At 34.4% G+C, this 25924-nt stretch overlaps 1 protein-coding gene across 7 annotated transcripts in view; it reads right to left on the minus strand.

Moving 5' to 3' along the window:
- Positions 1 to 2618: 2618 nt before the first annotated feature.
- The window catches only part of GRIK2 (glutamate ionotropic receptor kainate type subunit 2), a 362746-nt gene continuing 339440 nt past the window's right edge, over positions 2619 to 25924 (minus strand). For 5 of the 7 annotated variants that reach the window (XM_040059107.1, XM_040059110.1, XM_040059105.1 and 2 more), the window contains 3 exons: positions 17978 to 18228; positions 9768 to 9945; positions 3426 to 3572 (listed from right to left, as the gene is read on the minus strand). In XM_040059107.1, coding sequence (XP_039915041.1) covers positions 3559 to 3572; positions 9768 to 9945; positions 17978 to 18228 — 443 coding nt within the window. In that variant the 3' untranslated portion in view covers positions 3426 to 3558. Of the gene's footprint in view, positions 3573 to 9767; positions 9946 to 17673; positions 17777 to 17977; positions 18229 to 25924 lie in introns of those variants that run through there. The other 2 variants (XM_040059108.2, XM_040059109.2) reach the window with 2 other exon arrangements.

Below are 25924 nucleotides of genomic sequence, written 5' to 3' on the forward strand. Positions count from 1 at the left end.
GTCTATTTTCATTGAAACAGACACAGGGGAAAAAAATCCAGCTCAATTTTTAGCTCCAGTTGTCATCCATCAGGCAGCACCATTTTACTGAGCTATAATTGCTTCAAAATTCTCTAGAGTGACATTTGAGGTCAGTCAGAGAAGCACCCATCATCCTGTCCTGAGAAATCAGCAGACTAATTAAGCTGTTATATGAAACCACATAAAGCAGTCATATATGGATTCCAAATTTTTGTGGGCCAGATACTCTCTTGATTTTTGCTTGGAAGTTCCATCAATTTTAATGACAGTATAGAAAATTATACAGCATAAGAATTCTGGAATAAGCCTTTCATAGGCCTTTCAAAACAAGGAATTTTTCCTTCAGATTTGAAGAGATTTTTTTTGCAGCAGTGAAAAGAAAATGAAGTTTTTGAAGAAATTTAGTGAAATCGAGCTTTTTCAAGTACAAAACTATCAGTAGTATTTTCTACTCTTTGGGGGGTCAGATCTTTATTAGTCAATTTTCTGTAAATGTCTGAATACAGAAAGAATTACTAATGCACAAAGTAACAACATGAGTTAGTGTATGATTATTGAAAGGAAACCCATTATCCTACTATGAATCTGTGGAGCCATGCATTTTCAGTCTTGATCTTTAACACAAATCTCCAATTACTTTGCGTATTTCCCTCAATAACAAAAGGCTGAACTTCTGACCAAAATTTTAATTAAGACGTGCTACCTCTGTGATAGAAGTTTTGTTCCTTGGGGAACTTTGACCCAATAAAATATTTGGGACATATTCTGCATTCACTCTTACTGCGGCTCATATAAAGCTTAATGAGAATTAATCTTGTGCATCAAGGTAAGAATGAAATCCTGCTTATTTCAGCATCCTCAATGGACAAAAGAATGGTGTGTTTGAATATAATACAGCATTTTATTACATGATTTAGCAAATTTTATTGTAAATCATCAGTCAAATGCAATACCCAATTTTTTCCATTCCAAGCCATCATCATTAGGAGTTTTCATTGTGTTATGTGACAGTTACTCTTTTCCCCTTTGTGTTTTAAAGAATTAACTTAAATATAAATTATGTAAGTATACTCATTTCCAGAAAAATTGCTTAAAGTGTTTTTTTCTTTATACTTTCAACAAAGATAACCTGTTCTTTGTTATCACATAAGTGGGGACAAAACTCACAAATATAAGATAATTTGTTTTCTCAGTCCCTGCTCACAATGGAAATGGCCAGCTCAATCTCTATGAAGATTTATGATAACCAGGTAGTAGACACAAACCTCCCATTTACCCCCAAATCTCATGATACACTTTCTAAAGTTTGGAAGATATATATCTGTGCCATAAAGATGATGATAAGATTAAATTAAGCCCGAGTAAACAACCAGTCTCTTTACTCACCAGTGACTTATTATCTATGATTATTTTAATGGTTTAGGGGGGTTTCCTAATTAGTCAAATTAAATTTTTCCATGTAAAGACCATCTTCATAATCTTTTTTGGTTGACATAGCATTCCTACGTAGTCCATACTATACATTTCTTGTTGAGATACAAATAAATTTACAGTAGACAGAGGTGCAAGATTCAGCATCTGTAGGGCAATATTTCAAAATGTTATGTCCGAGAACTCACCACAGTCAGGACGTATAAGTTAGCTTTGAAGCAGCTAAGAGCCAAATCCTGCAAATATTATCACAATACACTGTAGTGGCTTCTGTCAGAAATCCCACCAAACTATCTTGTCAAAAATTTAGTGGCAAGAATCATCAGGATAGGGCACTAAGCTGAAGCTAAGTACCAGTACTGACACAAAGTACTGCACATATGTTGTTCAAATCACACAGCAAAACCCAACCAACTGACATAAATTTAATGCTTTCTTTTTTTCTCTCTTTTTTCCCCCTTTTTTTTAAATTTTGTGCATTGGATTTAAAAAGCAAACTGAGTGCATATTAGTTTCTATCACAATGTGGTCAAGAGGTCTGTGTCTTTTACCATTTATACACAATTGTTCATGACACATGTTATCAGCTTAGTGGAAACCAGGGGTGTAGCATGGTAAGCAGTGGTGGTAGTGCACCTATTTTTTTTATATTATATAATTTGAAAATATGTCTCTTCTAAGATTCCTTTTTCATGATAAAAATAGTTTTCACCAAACGTTGGTGGTGCGCACACACTACCACTCATGCTTGGCATCACACCCCTGACGGAAACACATGTTCTTATTTTGTTGATAAAAAGTATTACAAAAATTTCCATACAAAAACTATTTTCATAGAAATCTTGCATTTCCACAAATAAACCTGAACATTTTTTTTTTTTTTTGGAAAAAAAAAAATTGCTCAAGAATTTTGTTCATTTAGTACTGTGACTGTATTGAAAAATGCAGTCCTCCTTTAAGTTCTTAACATTCATTTCTTTAAGGTGACCCATCCCTCTTCCAACATTAGCGAGAATCACACAGGCTCCATTGAATTCAATTAGTAGCAGGAACAAGTGTTTCAAACCCATTGAGGCTAAAGTTCAAGCCCTCTATGTGTGAAATACACTGCTTCCCACCCCCCTCCCTCTTTTCACAATTATAGAAAAGAAAATTAATTGCTTATATCTAAAGGTTGTAGGATACATTCCTTCATACTAAGGAAACTTTCATTCATCTAAAAATTGGGTCAAAATTCTGGAAATATTTTTTTCTTTTTTTAGATCAAAGTTCCAACCCAGCTAAATTATTTTCTTTTTGTAATTATTATTCCTTTACTTAGTTCAGTGTCACAAACAGTGGGGAAAAAAAAAATAAAATAAAAAAAACAGGTTAACATCATCATATTTATTCTTCTATTCATGGGATTCATATTTCTTCACTTTTAACATTTCTTCCATCCAGGAAGATCGCATCACCTTGACCAGATGGTGGTTTCAGTCTACCAGCATTTACCAACTTTTCTGTGCTGGGAAGTTCAGAAGAGCATATGGTTTCTTGTTCCACTACAGTTCTGAAACATTACTTTTACTAGACTCCTTCTGCGGTTTATATCATCTTGAGCATTTATTCTCCATTTTCTGGCAACGGTTGAACTTCAAAAGGAACCTGTAACTTCTCACTGAGACTGCATTTGAAACCAGCCACAAAACTCACATGGAACATCCTTTCATTCAGAATGGTGGAAACCCATGACAAACAGTGTAACCCTGCATAACTTGGTTGTCCATGATGCTTGTGATTCGAGTCTGGCCATTGCAACTGCTGAGATCACAGAGTCTCTAGTTCATAGACACAGCGGCATGAGGTAACTCATTTTATTTTGCACTTGTTGCATATTTCCACAGGAAACATTCTCGCAAGGTTGTTTGGAAAAAAGACGACAGTTTGTGCTTGGGGTATTTGGCTTCCCAGCTCTATGCCATGGTTTCTTTACCTGGCAACCTTCTGTCGTTAAACGTGTGCATGTTGATAACTTCTTCTGTTTTCACAATAACAGGGGCCTGTGGCTTGTGTTTTAATCGACGCTGACACTTCAGAGACATCCTTAGCTCCTCTACCATGGCACTACAGAAGGACCTCTACAGAAGGAAATAGAGGAACAAGACAAAAAAAAAAAAAAAAAAAAGGCTGTAAGAAATTACTGACTGCAATGTCTAGAAGCAGATTCGCTGTACTGGCAGAGCCTCATCAGTCTGAAGCTTTGTCCCAGTCTGAAGCTCAAAGCAAATTGCTGAACTTATTCTATGCATCACATAATAATTAAAATTACTTATCAAACTGCGATGACTCACTTTAAAAATTACCTTGCCTGTACTGTTGTTTTTCTGGCAGGTACTGAGTCTGGGTGCGTATGTTACATACAACTACTTCAAGCACATTTTCTGTCAACAGGTTAGCTTTACAGTACTGTATCTCAATGTAACGTATGTTAGACATTCAGTAGAATCTCCTTAGCCATATTTTAAAACAATATTTACATTTCTATGTGACTTAAGTAAGAGTTCTTCAACAAAACATTAAGTTTTAGTATGGGAAGTTTATTCATGTTTAAATTCATGTTAAAATACGTTAAAATCCAGAGCCATTACTGAAACCTGATATTTACTCCATTATTTATAATATCTTCTGTATAGAAACACTTTTCCCACTACTGATTATCATTTATGGTGTATGTGTTTATAAAAAAACCCCAACAATTCAGTTTTGTTGGTCTTTATGAAAATTTTATCATTTAAAAAATTTATTAACATGTTTCTATCAAATCCTCAAAGCCCTTTTTCCAGTTTTCAGTGCAATCAATCTGAAAAGTAAAACAAAATATCCCTATTCCCTCAGTCTCACTGAATTCACAACTGCATAATAGTGTGCTGAGCAGTTAGCCTTCTCTCAGTGTGAGAACTGGAGTATCAAATGACATATGGTAGTAAGGAAAAAACGTCTCACTTTTGGGCTCTGCATCATAGTTTAACTTAAACGTTTTCTACCTAATGGAGAAATGTACCAACTAAATAACACATCTCAGAAGCTGAGCTGTTAAGCCAAGCCTATGACAATTGCTCCCAGCCAAAGCAAATTTGAGGTGTGGTCTAACCCTTTGCATTCTTCTCTCTTAATTATTAATCTCTAGTCCAGGGAGATGATCAGGAGGAAAAAAAAAAAAAAAAAAGCCAAATGAACAAATGAAGAACAAAAAAGAACAAGAACTAAAAAAGTCAAAGCACCTAGAATTACTATAACTATCTCGTGACCATTTTTTAATTTGATTTGATTAGTGGTAATCAATATATAATTGTCTCATTTGGCATTCAAATAAAAACACTGCTTTATTTCTGAGCTGTTATATCTTCATTACTCGTACAAACCTGAAACTTGGAGATTAGATCCAGATAATAGTTAAGCATTTCACCCTACCTAGTTCACTGGGAACCTAGATTAAAACTGTATTCATAAAAGTCTGCATTCGGCTTCCAACCTCTAGGGTTGAAAGTGCTCTAAGCAGAAAGCACTCAGCTTTCCCCATTAAATTTTACGGCTTTGTCATTTGGCAACAGTAGAAATTGTGTGAAACACACTGGTGCTTGGCTTAATCATGGATCCTATTAGAATTCACATTCCAGTTCTCCATGCATGTTTATCAGTCTGATAGGTATACTCTGAAAGGACCTAACACACCAAGTTCCTTAAAAAATGTGGCAACTGCTAAAGAATATGTGGCAGACATCCTTTTCTTTGGTGCAGTCTGTCATCAGCTGGAGCATTAGAGCTCAACATGAGTCACATTTAGGAGTGTCAATATAATAGTATCTTCTGCCAGGGAGATTTAAACTTGTGTCTCAGTAAACAGCTATAACCTGCAGGCATTAGACCATTCCAAGGCAAAGTCACTTGCAGTTGCTGCCTATTGATCCTGTTCCACTTGGCACAGTAGCAGTTAACTGGGGGATAGAGAGAGAAAGGGAGCCAGGGAGAGCATGAGCTGTTCTGTAGATTAGGGATGGGAGCACACAGCAGCAGAGGAAGGGAGTCAGTAGTAGTTCCTGTTTTGCTGAGAACTTCAATAGTTTTACATAAAATTCTGTTTTGTGCAGAAGAGTGCAAACATGGGTTGTCTTAATAAAGAGTTAGAAATTAACATGAATCCAGCAAAACCGAACAAATGCCCTCTTCCCTAATCCTTTGCATACATAAAGAAATGTGCTGGTGGGAAGTGAAGGAAAGTATAATCTTTCTCCTTTGAAGCACTTCTTTCTCCTGCTGAGTTTGAAATAAAGGAATAATGCAAACTCAACTTACAATATAAATGATTTTACCACCTACAACTAAGAAAAGCATAAGTTGTGAGTCCAAAGGAGAAGGAGGTATATAGCTTTGGTTCAGAGAGAAGTACACGTCCTTCAGAGGTGAAAGTTTGGCATTTCTGGGTGAAGTGAGCTCTGCAATGTGCAGAGCTTGGGGTGACATCCAAGACATCTCTCTTTGTGGGAATGAGGCAGATAAAATTCCTAGTTGAATGGTTGGAGTGTAATATGTCATATGTTACTGCATAAGATATCTTTGCTAAGCATTGTATAGAAAGTAGAAAACTGCCCCTCCTTAAACTGCTATACTTTGAGAGAAAGTATTAAATTCTCTTAGACTTTCCCTTTTTTCTAATAAACTGCTGTTGCGTAACATCGAAACTTCCAATATTATTACGAAATTTAAATTAACCCTGAAATATTTTAAAAGGACAAGATTTAATTTAGTATTCCCTAATGCCTTACAGGCTAAATTGCTAAGGCTTGAAGATCTTGGCATTTTCACAATGTAAGGAACCTAGCACATAACTCAGGAATTTCATAGGGAATCCATTAAGTAAATGATGTAGCTCAGCACTACACCTCTTGTAGCCATTATACGGCTGTCAACTCTGGAGTTAAAGACCTAGCTAAAATATTTTAGGGAACAAATTCCTTTTAAATTTTAAAATTACGCATTAGCTCCTAAAACTTTCAAGATTTTGTCCCTTGTCTTTTTTTTTGCCAAGATGTCTAAGAAGATTGCCAAATTAGAACAAATCCTTTTCAACAGGAATCAATACACCAAAACTTTTGCAAAAATCTACAAAGTATATAAATTTTTAGGTAATATCAGTAGGAAATGGATTACAACCCACATCCAGGAGGTGAGAAGATATATGTCAACATTCTAAAATACCCTGAAAATGAGATCTCAAGAAACTTGTCAACACATTTTACCTGTGAGTTTTACCTGGATATGAAAAACTCATTACAAGAGAAATGTTTGAATGACTGACAGTCTTAATAAAGCAGATACCACAACTTTGAGAGAGTTATTTTATATAAAATATTCTTCCATTCTATGTTTTCAAATTATTTTTTATAAATTGTTTATGGGATCTTGTATGCACATATGGTAATTAAATTATTGTTTCTGGTTAAGAGTATTGTTATCTTCTGTTTGTTTGCTTGTTTCAAATTTCACTCACTGAAATAGTCTTTTCATAGTATTTTAAAAATATTATTTCAGGGCTATGTAAGAGTTTATGATCCAGATCTATTTTCTTCTTTGTGTTCTATCTGAGAAATGCAAGGAAGAGTTTTCACACATTTAAAAAGTAATATTCAATACATTTTAGAAAGGATTTATCGCTTACTTTTTAATTGATTTTTTTTTTTTTCTTTTGGTCTAGTTTCAATTCCAATCTCCGTAGTCTCCATTTTCTATACCATTAGACTTTGTGTTCTTTCATGTTAGGATACATATTTTGGAATAATAAGACATGAAAACAAGAAGCAGCTCTAGAATATTTTTTTGTGACAGAGAAAAGATGTTTTCAGATATATTTTAGAAAAGATAATCCAATGTCTTGATCCTGAATTCAGTTGCTGAGGGAAAACAGGTAAATGTTCACATAACTGAAAGGCTACATTTCAAAACTGTTGTCCATCGTGGAATTGAGCACTTTAGTATATATTACAAGACGCTTCACTTAATTCAAAGAAAATAACCTCTTGCTCCCAACTTACCTTCCACACTGCAGGCACATTACCAGAACATCAGTTATTAACGATTTTTCACTAACCCTTACAAAATCATAAGTTGTCTTCTTAAATGCTACCAGAAAGTAAATGCTGCCTCCAAGTCATCTTGGTTATAACCAAATGCTAAAAGAATTGAAGGACGGCATACAGCTCTCTAACCATAGTGCACATAAGTGCATCTGTTTTGTTGCAGTATATTATGATAAAACATTACAAAAAAAGTGTACAAAAGATCATTTTAATCAGAACTGTAGTTCTTAGCCTTCTAACACAAAATAATTTTTAAAAATTTCATCTCCTTAGAAATGAATAAAGAAGTAACTGACACCTCTGACATTCTTTGCCACAGCTGACGTCTCACAAGTCATGGAGAATCATTATGAGAATTTTGCAAAATGTTACCACTGCTTACAAGCTGATTAGACAGCATGAGAAAAAAAAATATTTTTGCACATGTATTAATATGAAGGGTAGATAATACTTACACTGCTTTCATTATTTTTCTTTATAGAAATTTAGAAAGGTTATTAGAAATCATAAGCGCATTTGTTAGGTTCATAATTATGAGACTATCACCATAGATTTTTCTTTTAACAGCCTAAAAAGAGCAACAGGAAGAGAGAACAGCATCCCCACACCATTATAAACATGATGATTTAAGTGATTAATAGTCAGCATTAGAGGGAATAGAGGGATTTCTGATTTACTGAGAAGTTCATTACTTCCAGTCTTATCTGTCAGCCATTATTTGATGATTTGTTTAATTATCTTAAAGAGTAACAGCAATAATCCTATATTGTCTTGTTGTGTTATGGGTCATTGTTCTAGGAGGACATATCAATCAAACTGCTTTTTGTCTTGATGTTAGCTGAGAATAAATACAGAGTCCTACTCTGACTCTCCCTCCTAATCAATTTCTGATTCCTATGCTACTCCTTCAGGGATTTTAAATATGTGTATGTAAAACCTGTCAATCTTAAATTTTCTAGACAGAAAAACAGATCCTGTCAAAACGCTGGCTTAGGATCACAAAGAGATGAACAATTAAAGAGAAAATAACCTCAGAAAAAGTGAAATCATAGATCACAGTAGTTGAAGTACAAGCATTTCAAAGTTGAAGTGTACTTGTAATGATCAGATTTTTAGGTCATTTAGTTATATACCTGTTTTAAACATGATTGTAGATTGAAGGCTGCACATAGATATGTGCATACTATACCTATCAATATATGCATAATATAGTTACAACAAAATTTTTTTGCCATGGACTTTTCTGATGCAGTACAGTTTCAATACATAGAAAGTATAATGCACAAGTACACTTCAGACTAAATTCACACCAATTACCTGAACATATCACCAGTATATTCTCAACTTTAGATTAAGCAATTATTTGGGGTTTTGGTAGAAATAGAACAAGCAACCATTTTCGGAAGTTATTTTCAGACCAAAATGTATGTCACTTGTATGAAACAAAAATTTCACTGCCCACTCAAATGAAGACAATGATATCAAGAAAAGTGAAAATTTTAATTCCACATATAAGGCTTTGTGTTCGCTGTAGCATCTACAAAGTCACCACCAGTAGAGTAGTTCCAGACAGCTTGATGAAGCATGAGGTGCTTTACCCTGTAACTGAATGCTGGTTGTTTCAAGGACTTTTGTAGCTATTTGACGAAGAGGATCAACAAAAGTCAGATGGGACTGACCCTTCCTATAACAGAACAACACTGAAACAATTTTCTGCAGGCTGAAGTGCTTGCTGAGTTTTAGAGTTATGAGATGAACTTATATGACATACAGCACCTCACTGCAGGACACTTCTCGAGTTTATTGTATGTGTCTCCCAGTGGGACAATAAAATTCCAGCTTGCCTTAAATAAATTATCAACTGGTGTCAAAAAACCCCTCACATAAAATGAACAAACAAACAAACAAAAAAGCACCAAAAAAACCCAATTCAGCCACTCTCAAATTGTAAAATTTATTTCCTAACAGAACAAAATGCACTCTGGTGGATGACAGAGGCTTTCAGGAAAACAACACTTAAGTTCATTTAAAGTCATCTGAAATTATTTTCCTTGTTTCCAGCCTGACAGCTACCCTTCTTCCTGTGGTTGATGGGGAACTTCTCTATTACTGCAGAAAGCTTTTTTCAAAGTGGTTTTGTTTAGCTCTGCCAGCAGCCTTTCTGGCCATCACACTGACCATGATGTTTTTCTGACTCACCTGTGGACCTAGGCTGGGGCAGAAGGGATTGCACTTGTGTGGTTCCACTCTTTCCTCTCAGAGAAATCCCAGAGGATGGCATAGGGCAATTGCTCATCAGCCCCGAGGGCTCTCTCTCATGCAGGATTCCACAAGGTTTCATCCTGTCATCTCTCCTTTCAACAAGTATATGAGGCCACTGAGGAGATAATGAAATAGTTTGGGCTGTGGTGTCATTGACACGCAGATGATACACAGACCTACTCTATTGTCAGACCAGGATGGTGCATTCATTTTGAGCTTCCAGTGCCTGGCTGAAATAGGGGGGTGATGGCAATTTAATCCCAGAGAGACAGGTGTTGTGTTGGACAGGTAAAGGCAAGCACTCAGAAGATATCTTCTATCCTCTTTTTTCCATTAAACCTCTTCTGGAAGAGGCTGATAGTCTCACATTTCGCTAGGTTTGGGTCTGTATTTTCAAACTCAGAGTGGCAATATGCGTGACAAGGTTTACTGGTGTAACCTTGTCACACCAGTCCAGATCTTCTTCCAGAACATGGTTCTGCTGTCTTGTGTCCCTGGACAATGGCTACACATGACTGGAAGGTTTTTAACAAGGATTGAGGGTGGTTAATAATACTTGAGCTGTGTAGCTGTCACTGAGAGAATAAATAACAGAATATATGGCACTGCCTAACTGGTTTAGAACAATAACCATTGCAGTGTTAATGGGTGTGGGTTTTGCAATCACATCTGTGCAGGTATTTCTCTGCCTTTCAGCCAAGATTATCCTGCTCAGGCCCCTGAGATCTTGCATTGTCAGCCACAGAATGTGAAAGTTGCTTCACTTGTTGAACCACCTTTGATCCTACATCTGAATTAATTCTTTTTGTCCACGGAATGTCAGGTTTTTGTTCAACAGGCGCGGTGAAAAGAAGTGATGAAGATAAGTAATTAATGCTTTGTAGTACCAATCTATCTGGATTAAAATGCTTTATATAACATAATTTGAATATAAATAGTTAATTTTACAGAAATGTTTTAGAAAATAAATATAACCTCTCTCACCTGAATTCTAAAGCTTTTTTTTCAAAGCTTGCTCCAATTAAATCCTCTGTACTTTATTCACTGTAAAAATTTACGCTAGTTTTGTAGTTCAGTGTGATAGTATGAACTTAATAAGAAATTTGGCATGGCCTCAAATCATATTGAACAGAGAGAGACTATTAGTATTAACTTAATGCCAAACAGTTTTTCTACTGTTTGGAAACACTGTTATAGTCATATTGTAATACCTAATATCAAAAGGTTTAGCACCCATTTCTCTACAATTATATGGTTTCATCTGACAGTCAAGGATATTTTCTCAATCTAAAAGATAGTAGGAAGTGCTTGCTATTTTGCTGACCTATACAAAAGTCAAAGTAAATAAATCAGCTGAACTAAACTGTATTTGTTGCTACATTTAACTGTAGCGTAGCTGATCAATTAAAAATTGAAATTTTACTCTTTTATGTTAAAATATTATATGCTAAAGTAGTATTTAGAGGGAAAAAATCAAAAATATTAGAAACATATGAATGATTTATGATCTGACATTTTTTCCATTGGAATGAAAAAGATATTTTTATCAGAGGAGAAAAAAATAATATGTGTTTCTTCTTTCTAGTGATGAGTGAAAGTGAACCACATTTGCTAAAAAGTAAATAACATGTAAGGGTTTACAAACTTTTTTTTATCCAACTTTAAATTCTTGTCAGACTAAAAATATTCCATAACTCAGGCCTAAAATTTAAGCTCTGATCTTTTACTGAATGAATATGAAACTACAGTGAACTTCCTGTACTTGTGTACTTATGTAATGGTCAACTTTACATACACTCATATGAAAGACACATATAAGACATTAAAAATACCTCAGAACAAAAGGTCCATTACCAAACAGATACTGGTTGAGCTGCAATCAAAAATCAAATAGAGTTCTTGGTTTTCTTGGTTTTAGTATTTTATTGTTTGTAAATTGGTTTAAAATGGCCACAGTTGGTAACTTGCTTTTTTCATTTTTTTTTTTTTCCTTTTTTTTCTTCTTCTGTTAAAGGAGTTTGAGGGTGTGGATTGGATCTTGGTTTGGGGTGAGGGTTTTGATTTGTTTTGATTTGTTGTGTTTTGTAACAATTCCTCCCCTTAGAAAATATCCTCTAATATATACTTACATGGTTTCCAAGTGGGAATTTAATAAAAATTAATACCTGAAATTCATGTAATCTCTACATTTACACACACACAAATTAACCGTACAGGTTTATACATACTCATACAATTTCAGGGGACTACAGTATGATAAAGTTCCCAATTTTCCAACAGCATGTCTGCGGAATGCATGTGCTAATGTTGGAAAAGCATTTTCTTCCATGACCTGTCCCAGCTGTTGCTTTTCCCAGCCAAAATTACAATTTCTGAGGCTACTCTATTAAAAAATGTGACAAAAAAATACAGACTACATCACTGACTGTAGATTGTATAAAAGCTACTTGGGATATAAATCCCAAATCTTTTACTTCAATTTACCAAGAATGTTCATATTCTTTTGTTTCTTGTAGCCTGAGGAACAGCCTTTTCAACTTTAAAATCTTTTGAACTTGTCTCTCCCTGGAAAAAAATCACTAGGCAGAGATTTACTTTGTTATTGTTCCAAAACTATTATAAATTACTGTCCCAAATTCAAATACTTTTGATATTAAACTATTAGGAATATTTTTGAACTCCAGCAAAACAGACATAACTGCATTTTTTTTGAGAAAGAAAAGTACTTTACTGAAAACTCATTTAGTAAGATTTGGAAAAATAACCCAAACCACCACACCAGAAAATATTATGGTAAAATAAGTGGGATCCTGAAACCTTTTAATTTTTTCATATGAAACTATTGAAATTTGGTTTTGCACTCTTGGTGAGATAACAGTTAAAACAAAGATTAAAATACTGACTTTCTACGCATCTTGCTGGCAAAGAAGCATTATAATATTTCAGTAATTTTTAACTTCTTCCTGTACATCCTTTCCACATAGGACAAGCTATATATTTGCACTTCGCTGACATGAATTCTAAAAAGAATCATTGCGAGACATAATGAATGAAACTTATCCTAGATCATAAGAGGACCTTGAAAAATAAACTGTTGTTAGCATTTACACTGACTTCATGTAAACAAATTGAAAAAAGTTAAATCATACTTGAGAGAAGCAAAATCAGGATGACATGTAACTGCGTATGGTCACGGTGCAACAGCTGTTTCAACCTATCTGCTCTTGGCCCTTCTTTCCCTCTTGAGAAGGGTGTGGGGCCACAACATCAATAAAACTGAGTTTGCAGATAACTTCTCCAGTCAATGTCACCCTCTCCAAAGAAACGCTGACCAGGATAGGCACAAGACAAGAACAACAATTTACAAGGGTCACAACAAGTAATGGTCTATATAATCGTGGCACTGCCTTCATCAATAATGTGAATTTCATCCTAAAGTTTTCAGCAGTGCACATGTAGTTTCTACCACACAGCTGACACAGTAGTATCTAATCACTGTGTAAGGGTGGTATGAAAATGGAAATCATCTCAGAGAAAACTTTAAAAAAAACCCTGAACACAAAAAAATCAAAGGAAAGGTCAATAAATTCTCAAACTGAGAATCATCAATATATTATGCTAAATATTAATGGTCTTCAAGGTCAATGTTTTCCCTGGCATTTACAATAATAATATGAGCTGTACAAAACTAAGTGTGTAAAATGGACATAAACCCATAATACATTGATGGAAATCAATTAAAAAAAAAAAAAAAAGTAAGACATAGTAATTGTTTCAAATGGCTTCTGTTTCTAACCTTGCTTATTCACTGCCCTCTGAGTGCCTTTTAAAATAAGGGAGCAGGTCGTTCAGCAGCAAAAGCAATTATAAAATGCAAATGACTGAGCATTTATTGTCAAGATTGGCTAGATAAAAAAGGTCTGATAATAACATGTTTCCAAGTAGATGACATAATTAGATGTTTGTATCATAAACAATGGGAAATAATACAAGCCTTTAGGATTTTCAGAAAGGCTGCAATTAAACAATAGGTAAGCATTGTAACATAAATTTTACTAAAAAAGTGACAATTAAATTTTCCTTCCAGAAATTTGAAGGCACCATCTTGTGGTTGCTCTGCACGAATGCAGCCAGGACAACCCCTGACCTATCATTTCCTCCTACCCCTTCCCACTGTGCCAACTGCAGTATCAACATTATGCCATAGACAAGGATATGTGCTCTGCCATTCCCAGCACTTTCTCTGAAGGAAACAGTTAGACTATGTACTAGGCAAGACTAGAAGAGTTATCTAGTCCAAAATACACTCCGGGTTATTGTATTATTAAAACCTGTGTGTGAAGTAGAAAATCCAAAATTACTAGCAATCACAACAAAACAGCATTTGATTTCTAATAAATTTAAGATCAAATCATACCAGAACCTAAAGACTCTGCAGCTCATTAAAACTGCATGAACTTTTGAGCCAGTTAGGATCAGAAAAGCTTTTTTCTGCTATCCTTACATTATAAAACATGTTTTTAGCATTTTGAGGAAAGTGTTTTAAATTACTGTATTCAATTCATTTCAGTCAAGAGTCATTCAGATAAATTTGTGTCATCTCCGAAGACATAGTCTCATATACAGGTCACAGCATTCAGATTTTTTTTGTTCCATGGAATCTGCAGTTGTAAGTAAAACAGATCTGTATGTAACACATGTATATTCCTAACTACTGATCTCTCCTTTGGGCCCAGTTCTGCCAAGTTCTCAGTCATTGTGCCTTGTGAGATAAATATCCACACTGATCTTTCTCAACTCAATTGTGCAGCAGAGCGGTGAATTATTCAACATGGAAAGTTCAATAGCTTTTGTCTTCCCTGTAAATGTATGTGAAATATAAACAAGTATTAATGTACTTATTGTTCTTATTGCATTTATAATAAATTATAAATTAATAACTATTTCAGAGAGGTTAATTTAATTGATGTTTGTGTTATGATTTGATTGTATAACCAGAAATGCTCTGTTGGCATTACTGTTTCAGTACATGTTGAGGTTTAATCTAGTAGTTTTTACTCATCTCATTAACAAATAGGTTTTTTTTCTATTTTTATAATTAATAATTACACATTATTTGAAGTACTTAATGGTTCAAAATTAATAAAATTAGCATCTGCTTTTTTTGCACAACCATACCTAGCTTCATCCTGCTGAAGGTTCAATGAGTTTTGAATGTCTAGAAATGATAGGAGAATTTAATCCCTATATAGCTGTTTTCACATCCATAATTTCTGGAGTTTTTGAAAAATAGTTATTAATTTAGGATAGTTATTTTTCAAGGAAGCTAGCTTTAGTAAGTGCCAGTGACTGGCAGTCTAACTGTGATAGCATCCAGGCTTATCTTTGCTTTTGAGAGATGTCAATCAAAGAGGAATTTCTCACTGTCTGAAAAGTGTGGTGGTGGCATAAAATCAGCTGTTTCACAGAAAGTCTCAGGAGTGTCATAAGTTTCCTTCAGACTTCTAAACACATTCAGGGACATGGATTTTTTGAGCCATCTTTTCTTACAAGATGCAACATTTTTTGTTTTAGCAAATAACACCATTTTATCTGCTGTTTTTCTGAGCTTGATTCCTTTCAAGATTTCACTCCTCCAAATAGATTCACACCAGACAATATCTCTATTTATGTGTAAGCTCCAAAAGCAGGGTGACATAAAAAATTCTAAAACTCTGTATATAATATACAATTTCAATCTGCATTGCCTCACTGCTGGAAGTACAACTGAATATTTTGTTCACATTAAAAAGCAAACACTCATTCCTACTTATATCTCAGGATACTCCATATACTCAGCAGCTGAAGTAATCTGATTAATTTTGTTTCCTTAGTTCTTAGTATGACTTTTGATCTTCCCTCTTTCCAAATATTGACAAAGAATACGCCAGAATGATACTCTTGATTCCTAAGGGATGAAACCGCAAATGTTACCAAAAATAGGTGCCGTGGGATATTCAAAGCAGGATTATTTGCAGTATTTACCCATCTCAGCAGGGACTTTTAGAGACTGGAGACAAATGGTGGGATTTCTCATCTTGCCTAGGCTGCTGTTGCTCTCCTAGGCAAAGGGGATCTGCTACACTTGGGGAGGCTAAAAGAAGATGTTTTCTGAAAGTCTTTGAGCGCTGCAATAAGAGTGGGTGAGGGGATGTTGGGGTAGGACTTGTGTAGGTATACAAGCATCATCTTCCTCTTAAGTTCGTTCCATAAATAAAACTGCAGTGAAATTTCGATGGTCTGCTGATATCAGGGTATGTGGGAGTAGCAGGGAGGAGATGGAAGGTAAGTGATTGCAGGCGAGGAGGAGAGAAAGGAGAGAAGCCTGACTCAGCTCAACTCAACTCAACTGCTTCAGATTTATTCCTAACTTTTTAAAGTATCTAAATACTTGATGATGAAACATTCCTGGTACAAATGCTGTTGAAAAGTCACATTCCTCTGGTCATTGCTATCTCTATCCAACACTAATAAACAAACAAGTGGAAAAAAAGTAAACGCAAAAGAAAAATAAAAACAAAAAACCCCAAACCAGCCAAACGTAAGCAAATTCCTCCCCCACCCCTCACAAACTACAAGACTTAAGGAAACAAATCCTTAATTTGAAAATTTCTGTTTGCTTCCTCTCACAACTTCCAACATGCTGCTATTGTCACATGTGTATTTACACCCTGTAAAATGCTGAACTCATGTAACAAAATTATTATCAAAGCAGTGCTATTTTTCTACTTGAGTGCTTGCTTAAACTCCAGAAAAGCTAAAGCAAATTTTACTGATGTTCATATGAGATCCATATCCATTTTAGGAATGGGGAAAACTTACTGATATTTACATGGGTTTCTTAAGTAACCGGTATATTTTTTCCTTACAAATTCAATTCAGAAACATAACATTCCAATAGTATGTTAACAGAAGAAATTAGCCTGCAGTGTTGTAAAGAAGAGGACCTAAAGGGTCCTTTAACAGTTAAATGAATGTACCCATGTTCAGTGTTTAGGACCTTGAAATCTCACACTGCATTAATGTGTGTTAGAAAAAAATTCTTAACAATATATTCATAACAGGAAATTTGAGTACCAAAATGTTGCCTCAAAAGGAATGAAAACAAATAGTAAATTTTCTGAGTAATGATTCAAGTTACAAAAGCTCACTAGCATCATCTGGAAAAATAACAATATAAATATAGCCTTTGGATTTACTACTGATTTTATTAAATTACATTTCTAAATATAAATTTAAATATTGTCATAGGTCACAATCTCCTCAAAACTAAAAAAAAAAAAAAAAAAAAAAAAAAAAAAAAAAAAAAAAAAAAAAAAGAGGACCTAGCAAAATCCAAGTTTTTCTCAATGTTCAAAATTCAGATTTTGCCACAGCAATAAAATATACTGTTTTATTTTAGGTTTAGACATGGGCACATACATATAGAAAGATTTATTTCATTATTATGCAAAAATGAGAATTTCAGCTACAAATTTTCCGTTACTAGTCTTAACACAATTACAGTATTCTGGTTATATAAATTGCAAGTACACAACAAGTTAACAATAAGATTTTCAGAACTGGGTCAGTTTGAATTTACAGGACATCATATCAGTAGTAAACCTACCAAAAAAAAAAGCATCATGTTGATGTAACGTTTTCCAGATGCTGCCAGGACAACTTTGCAAGTATAAACTCCTATAAAGAACATTTTTATAGAGACATTTTTAGATTTTGACTTTGAGCTACAGACAGTTTGTCTTTTGTAAATCAAAATTATCTGTAGAAGATTAATTTGTTTCCCATTACAGTTTCAGATTTCTTCTTCATCCATAAAATTAACTGCAGTGAACTTCCAGGAGTAAAAAGCTGTCTTTTTTCAGGCTTGAATAAGAGGAGAAATAGTCACTTGTCCTGAAATCTGGCTACAATTAAACACATTGAAGAAAAATTAAAAGCTGTAAAACTTTGGATACTTTGCTGTCATCCTTTGTTATACAAATGCTTTACTATAAGAATAAATAATAACTATGCATCACCTATGTTTCACTAAACATCATGAAATGTTTAAAATATTATTTAAATAGATAATAAATGTAAAATAAACAGGTAATGACAATATTTACCTTTTCCAACTGGGCATTTTTTTTTGATTTATACAAAAACTCCCCAACTGCCACAAAGACAGAAAGCACTAATCCTGCTGCCAGCACGATGAAGATTCCTCCAATATTTTGAACTCCCAAAGCACTGGCCTCTTTACTTTCCTCTTCTGGGCAACCATTGCCTCTCCACCATTTCTCTTTCATCATGTGGAGCTTGCCTTCTTCCTGCAGCTGAAGAATTGCTATTGTGATCTTGTCTCTATATGGAGAGCCTGAAGAGATCACAGGGAAGAAATATCACATGGAATATATTACATGAAATGTTAGTTATTCCAAATAAAAATAAATAACATCTCATGAAAAACTATATCTTTAACAGCCATAATATTCATCCAAAAAGGCCATTTGCTTCTCGACACAAACCCACTTGCTCACACAAGTTTGTATCCAGAAAACTTGATCCAACTGGTGTTGCCAATAAGTCAGGCCACTTGATACAACAATTCCAATCACATCTAGACCCACGGTCTCAAATGTCTCCATGCCCAAATATTATATTTAGCCACATAGTATTCTTCTTTCAATTTTTAAAATTTTATCCCAATAAGTTTTGAAATGCATTTCAGTATATTTAGTCTACTATACATAAATCTACAGTCTATTATACATAAATCTACATAAGTCTACAGGCTGTTCCTTCATAGCTTGCTACCCTAAAGCTAATAAAAAGATATTAAATGAACACTTTATCCTGGTACTTTATTAAAAGAGGGACAAAAAATTTATGCTTCAGGACCAACCCACAAAAGTCTTTATCTGATAGATTGTCAGGCACTTAAAATACCTTTCAACATGCACTTAATTATTAACAGTACCAGGTAGCTAGAGAGTCAGAAGGATGAAATTCAGTATGTTTGGATAGCAGGGATGTAAATTTGAATATTTTGATGCATTTCTCTCTTATAACTCATTATTTTAAAATTACATGATAATTTTGTAGCTTTTGAACATTTCAGTATTTCAAGAGGTAGTTCAAAGTCTGGTTTCATATCCTTGTATGCAATCTGTTCTCTTTTTCTTTACATTGTGCATAAAGGCTTTTCAATGAGTATTTTTAAATGTGCATTGATAATTGAATAATGGCCATGGAGAAAGCTTTTATTTTCTGAATGTTAGAGAGTAAATCATGTCAGTTAGAACTTCTTTCTCTGTTAAGACTTGTGCAATGCTTAAGTAGAGAACAAAGCCATCATTTTTCTTGTCCTTCTTCGAAAACAAGAACAAAAGCCTCTTCATTAACATAGTTAAGAAATCTCAGGAAAGGAAGAAAAAGAGCAGGATGAAAAGGCACGGCATCCCCTGCCATTTCAGCTGATATGAATGCAATTCTATAATGTATCCCTCCTCCTTTTCTTTCTATCATAATAATGCCACTTACTGGCTACAGTTTTTAGGGTTTCTTTTGGCTGAGTAATCAAATACATTTTCATTAACTTTTTACCTTTAAAACAATCCTCTGTATCCACTGCAGAGATACTGCCTGTTAAACTATTTAATATACTGTAATCGGCTGTGAAGGAGCTGAAGAAATGCATGGATAAGATATTTGATAGTCTTTAAACTGTTGGAAAACCTGTATACTTTTTTTTTAAATTTCTTTTAACTTTTTCTATATTTCTTGAAATTCTTTTTACGTATCTAGAACTTATCCTGAGAAGAGACCTTACAACAAAGAGCTGTTGTGCCTGTATAGAACACAACACTGCTAATTACAAAATACAAAAGCACTTTTTCCTTTATTTAAGAATGAAAGGTGGTAAGAGCCATCCTCAAGGTGTTCAAATTGCAAGGACTTGTGCATTTTTCATCTATGCTTAGAAAAGGATGATGTTTTGTGTTAGCAGGTAAACTGTGTTTGCACTGGGCTATACAGGAAGCATAAAGAAAGGGAAACTAATTATTTTCTACTCTCTTGTGCATTCAGGAGCCTAAGCCACATCATTTCAGACCATCCTGATTATGCTGGAATTCTGCAAAACCCTAAACTTGACACGTTGCTTCAGTCAGATGGAAGAAGGAAAGTGATTAATCCGCAAGAGCCTGGGGAAGTAGAAGTGCATTCCGTAATCTTTTGGGGATATTTTCAACATTACACTGCATATAAATATTTAACAACAACAACTTAAATAACATTAGATTCAGAGAAATAGTCTTGGACTCAGTTTAAGCTGTCTTCTGATCTGACAGGCTGCTTTCTAATTAAACTGATTTGCATTTTGTTTCCATACTCTCTGTTGGTCTAAATATAGTGGGTACCATCTATTCTTCATGCTGTATTTATATTTTCTGGGGATCAGATTTGTACAGTTACAATTCTAGTCTATTAGAAGCAGTTAAAAAATTAATTAACTGAGGAATTCAAAGAAACAATAAAGCATGGGCTAATACAATCTACAATTAGTTAAGTTTATGAGGGTTGCATTAGAAACACACAGCTAATAGTGATTTGGTTCAATAGTATTTGTATTACAAACTATTGGTGGTTAGCAAAATTTTGCACAAATAGCCATGGAATAGACATATTACAGGACCTTTACTGTTTTTAATGCAATGTCTTATTTGGTATACCTTATCATTCTATCTAAGAAGTGATCTGGTCACAAGTAAGGATCAATGTGAGATGACAAGTATTAAAATTCATACCCATGAAAAATCTAGCATTGAAAGCTGTAGTTCTATTCTAATTTGAAAAATGTAGAATGTTCTAAATTCAGAGGTTTATATTTTGCAGCAAATATTGAGTATACCTAATAATCTGATACTTTGAAAAAAGGAAATTTTAATTCTGTTTACACAGACACAAATAGCTATTAAGAGAACAAAGGAAGCATATGAACAATATTATTTCCTCAGACTAGAGTTTCTGCTAGCTTTTTTTTTCTCTTACAAACAGGACTGCAACTCCCAGCAATGGAAAATCCATGCAGAAGGACTTGATGTGGCTAAAAGTTTGATCAGTGATGACAAAAGTAGCATAAAAAGTAGGAAACGATAAATAAAGAATGTGGTCAGGGTACCCAGATTACAGTCTGGATGTAACAGCTGTTTCCCCTGCAGAAATGAAAAATTTTAGCAAGGAAATGCAAAAGATTTCTGACATTTACAGGTAATTTTCCCTATCACTCTCATCACACTACTGAAAGATTACTTAAGCCCTGCCTTGAGGTGTTGCAAGAAGCCCATGTCTTGATTTTCAAATTTTTAAATCTAAACCGTTTAATATAATTTGATTTAAATCATCATTAAAGAGAATTTAGGGTTCAAAACAAAAACAAAAAAGCCATAAAAGGAAAATAGAAACTCTAAGACTCACAGACAAAATACATGAATGAATTTGCAAAATACCTACAGTATGAATGAGGGAAGTAATAAAGCATAAGGAAAAAAAGAAAAAAAAAAAAAGAAAAGAAACCGAGAATAAAATTCTGAAATATGAGGAAATAGAAACTTCACCTCTCAACCTTCAACAGAAAGACAAAGCAGTTGGGGGGAAAAAAAATCTTACAAGCCTGTGCATGGGGGAAGACAGGGAGTGATCAGACAGTGATTTTTAAAACTCTCCTCCAAAATCAGGGGAAAAAAGCCGAGCACATAATCTTCCACTGAGTGAAGAGAAAGGGAAAGACCAGCATGAAAATACCTGACTTTTTCTCCCCTCTCATTTGTTGGTTTCCACCCATTTTATTTGCCTATCTACTGATTATTTATTCCCATGACAAACTGGGACCAGTAGGTCTACAAAATATAATCTATAAATTGTTTGCTGATCCTACTCTAGCTTCTGTCTGCAGGAATGAGAATTTCTGCCAAAATAATTTTAAGCCTTTCTTCCTTCCTGCACAAGTTCAACGACCTCAAGTGGAGAAGAAATAATTTCTGGTTGCAGTTACCTACTTACGAAAGTTTAAAACAAAAATTAAAATTTGCATAAAACACATTTTTCTAAATCATCTCTACAAAAGTAACAGTCTCCCAGAGTTACTGCAGCAGCTATACATAGGTATGTTTTCTACCCTGAAGTCTCAGTATATAAAGATTTATGCACATAATGATATGTTTAAACATAAATTATGAATACATAAGCTTTTTATATTGAGGCTTCATTGCATACAGATTAGTATTTTGAAATTCTGCTGATCTAACTGGTCTTGAAAATGCTTCCTACTAGATTTTAACTTAGACTAAAAGTAACCAGGCAGGAGATTTTACTGTTTTAGTCATTCCATCATATGAAAGCAGTAGGAGCATATTGGGACCTGTAGAACTGATTTTGACTTTTAGTAAATCAAAAGGAAGAGCAGGATTCTGCTAACTCCTTCAATAAGAAAATTTTGAACCAGGAAATTTTTTTGTTTCCTCATGCCAGGTGCATTTTACCAGAAGGAATGACTATGAATTACCTACTATTTTTAAATATGCCCGCAGGACAATCTTACATGTTACTTTTGATTTGCTAGATAGGAAAAATACATTCTGAATACACAGAGACCACAAACAGCATATTTTATTTCTGTTTGTTTTTTTCCTTTCTTTATTAATAATCCCAAGACAGTTTTATTTATCTTGCCACATTATTTCATATTTTGCGTACTTGGCCCAAGCAAAAGACAAAGGTAGGTAGAGTATCATCATATTCAGAACCTAGGTATAAAATTGAGATAATTTAGAACTTCTTTGAGTAGTAAAATATTTATTGGAAGGAGAAAGCCAGATATAACAGGAAAGACATCTAAGTTTTGAAGCTGTATGTGACTAGTATGCAATGAACAAAGCAAACAGTTCAAGTTCTAGTTTTACCAGTTGAAAGGAAAAAGCACTAAACTCAGAATGGGAGAGTTCTGGCTTACTTGTTGTGAGTTGGTTTTTCAGCATGAACCCATTCCTTATGTGGTTATGCCAGATTGATCTATCTATTCTAAAGATAGTTTGTGTGTAAATACAATATACTGCAGTCACAATCTCACTCCAGGGTAAGCATACCTGAAATTTCCATAAGGATGTTGATTAACACCATTGATACTACTGGGAATGGGTGAATCATCTAAGTTTTATCTTAACAATGTAGTGGTGTGGGATTTGTTTTGGTTTTGTTGTATGTGCTGTTAATTTATGGTTCATTCTATGTACCCCTGTTTGTTCCCCCCAGTGGTCTTTCCCTGTCCAATCACTTAGCCCTATCAAGAAGCACATATAAATGTTATGCCACCACACTGTTTGCATTCTTATTGATATCATATTTTGAGAGTTGTATTGTTCCATTATCCCCGCTCATATGTTACTATGACAAGATTTCCTTTTGCAAGACAAAATTCAGCTTGGTCATTTGGAACAGACATTCCTCCCTAGGAGATAACTGGTGACACCGTCTGTAGAGTTCAGTTTCTTACAAGTGTCATGCATACTGCAGTCATAGGCATGACAGAAGCAACACGTAAGGTTTACAAATAACTGTGGAGTAGATGTTTAGATTATGAGGAACCGTGGAAGACTATTTCCTACAGCCTGAAACACCTTCCAGGAATCTAGAGTACAGTCAGCACTCAGTAATAAATACTGGCAGTCACGGTTATTACGTGCCATAGGAAGGTATTAGGTACTGGCTATAGGAGAAGCACTTTATCTCCACAGAAATGTTTTTATTTTAAAATTTACAACCACCTCAGATCCCTAACCCCCTTCACCTTCTCTAAGTGGGATGGGAAGGAAGCGACAGAAAGAAGGGTCAATATAGTTTGGATCATTCTTCCTATCTGTGTGTTCTAAAACTCCAAGAAATATATTTTAAAAAAATCAAATTTTTGATTAAAAAGAAAAAAATCAATGTTTGTAGATTTTTATTTTTAACCCAGACACTTCCCGCTACATTAGGACTAAAATATTTTAATATTATACAAAGGGTAAACAGAAAATATTTATTAAGTTGCAGTTACTACAATGGAAAATCCTCAGTAGATGTTTACTCTCTAAATAGATGTTTAGCAGTCTAAACTACCTTCTATCTAAGTTAAAACTGCAAACATTCAAAACAAAATCCAAACCAAACCTGTTCACTGTACCTTTACATAGATATGAGTGTATATGTGTGTATATATATATATATATTCATCTTTGAGCTACATGTATGGCTTGGAAAAGACAAGTTGCTGGTAAGTCAGGAAGCACTTAAAATCAGTACTTTATCCTAAATGTAATCAAACCTCTTTCTCAGGTGTTGTGCTCTCAAATTATTTTCACTTCTTCCCACTCATAACCATTCCCAGCTGAGGCTAATTTCTGGTCATTTTTTAATAGAAACACTGTTTTAAAGTACATATAGGTATATAAAGCTGAAATGTAACCAAGATGGGTGATGTAGCTGAGATATATTAAATATTAATTTCCCAGACATAAATGTGCAAAATAATTGATATCAAAGTTAGATTAATACTGGGGAGTTGGAAGTACAGTAGCCATTGAGTAATTCTCATGTTCATAATTACTTATTGTTTTAGGACAGGGAAAGGAACATACTTAAAAATATTAATTTGCAACTAGCTTAAAATATATCTATCCTCCACAGGGAGTGCATTATAAAATAATACAAAACAGGATAATGGTAGCCTATAATGAATAATTCAAATAAGGCATGACAATAACAGGTTTAATACTAAATACACACTTTCTTTTTGTAGTACCAACATAACCTGAACAGAAAAAGTATGTTTATGGATTTTTTTACTCAGGTCATTATTAAACTATTTTATTAACCATTCTAGCTTTAGTTTGGCGGGGGGGGGTTGACAAATGTTAGTTTTTTCAGCCACTCCTCAAACTACCATTATAAACTGCTCTAAAACCCATCTCTTAGACAGATTAAACAAATGAGTGTTAGTAACATTTTTCATAGACTCTTCATGCATTTTAACATCACAGACAATTTGAAAAGATCATAATCGTAATACACTATTATCTCTCTACCCCTGTTGAATTACACAGCTGCAGAATGGGAAGATATCTTTGTTGAAACCTCTAGTGAGAAAATCAATATTATTTTTGTCACAGATAAAAGTATTTCATATTTATACAGTGCTTTCTGTTTTCAATTCACCTTGCAAATCTGTGACACATATGAACGACTTGCAAATATAGCCTCCTTTGGAAGAAATATTTGTCTAACACTACCCAGCAATAAACAGATGATTAATGAAGTCTAGAGAAATTCTACAAGTTTTTTCTGGTATATGTGAAGATTTTGGTCAGGCAGATAAGATTATGTTGAAAGACAAGTGTAAGGTCATAACCAAACTGTCCAGACCTGAAAACCCATTCACACTTTTGCAGAACACCCCAATCCTTTGGCGAGTTATAAGGGAAATTCTCTAAACAATGAATATCTTGCTATTACCTGTTTCATCATGGGTATGAACTGAGGTGTGAAGTGGCCTTGGGTGCATCTAACTGCAAACCATGGAAAAAACATGTGTTGGGAGGTAGTACACCAGGGTTTTCTCTAATTAAGGACAATGTATCAGCCCAGAGAAATTTTAAATTTTTAGGTGAGTCTTTGTCAACCCAATCTGTAGACTCATGGAATCACAGAATCATTAATTTTGGAAAAGACCTCCAAGACCATCAAATCCAATGTTTGACCAAACACCACCTTGTCAACTAAACCATAGCGTAAAGTGCAACATCCAGTTGTTCCATGAACACTTTCAGGGATGGTGATTCCACAACTTCCCTGGGCACTGGTACTTCACTCCAGTACTTGTCAACACTTCCAGAAAAATTGTTCCTCATGTCCAATCTGAACCTCTCTTGGAGCAGTTTGAGGCCACTTCCCCTTGTCCTGTTGTTAGTTGCATGGGAGAAAAGCCAGACCTTCTTGAAGGTCTCCCCTAAGCCTCATTTTCTCCAGGCTAAACAACC

Source organism: Hirundo rustica, chromosome 3 (genome assembly GCF_015227805.2).
Source record: "Hirundo rustica isolate bHirRus1 chromosome 3, bHirRus1.pri.v3, whole genome shotgun sequence".
NCBI lineage: Eukaryota > Metazoa > Chordata > Aves > Passeriformes > Hirundinidae > Hirundo > Hirundo rustica.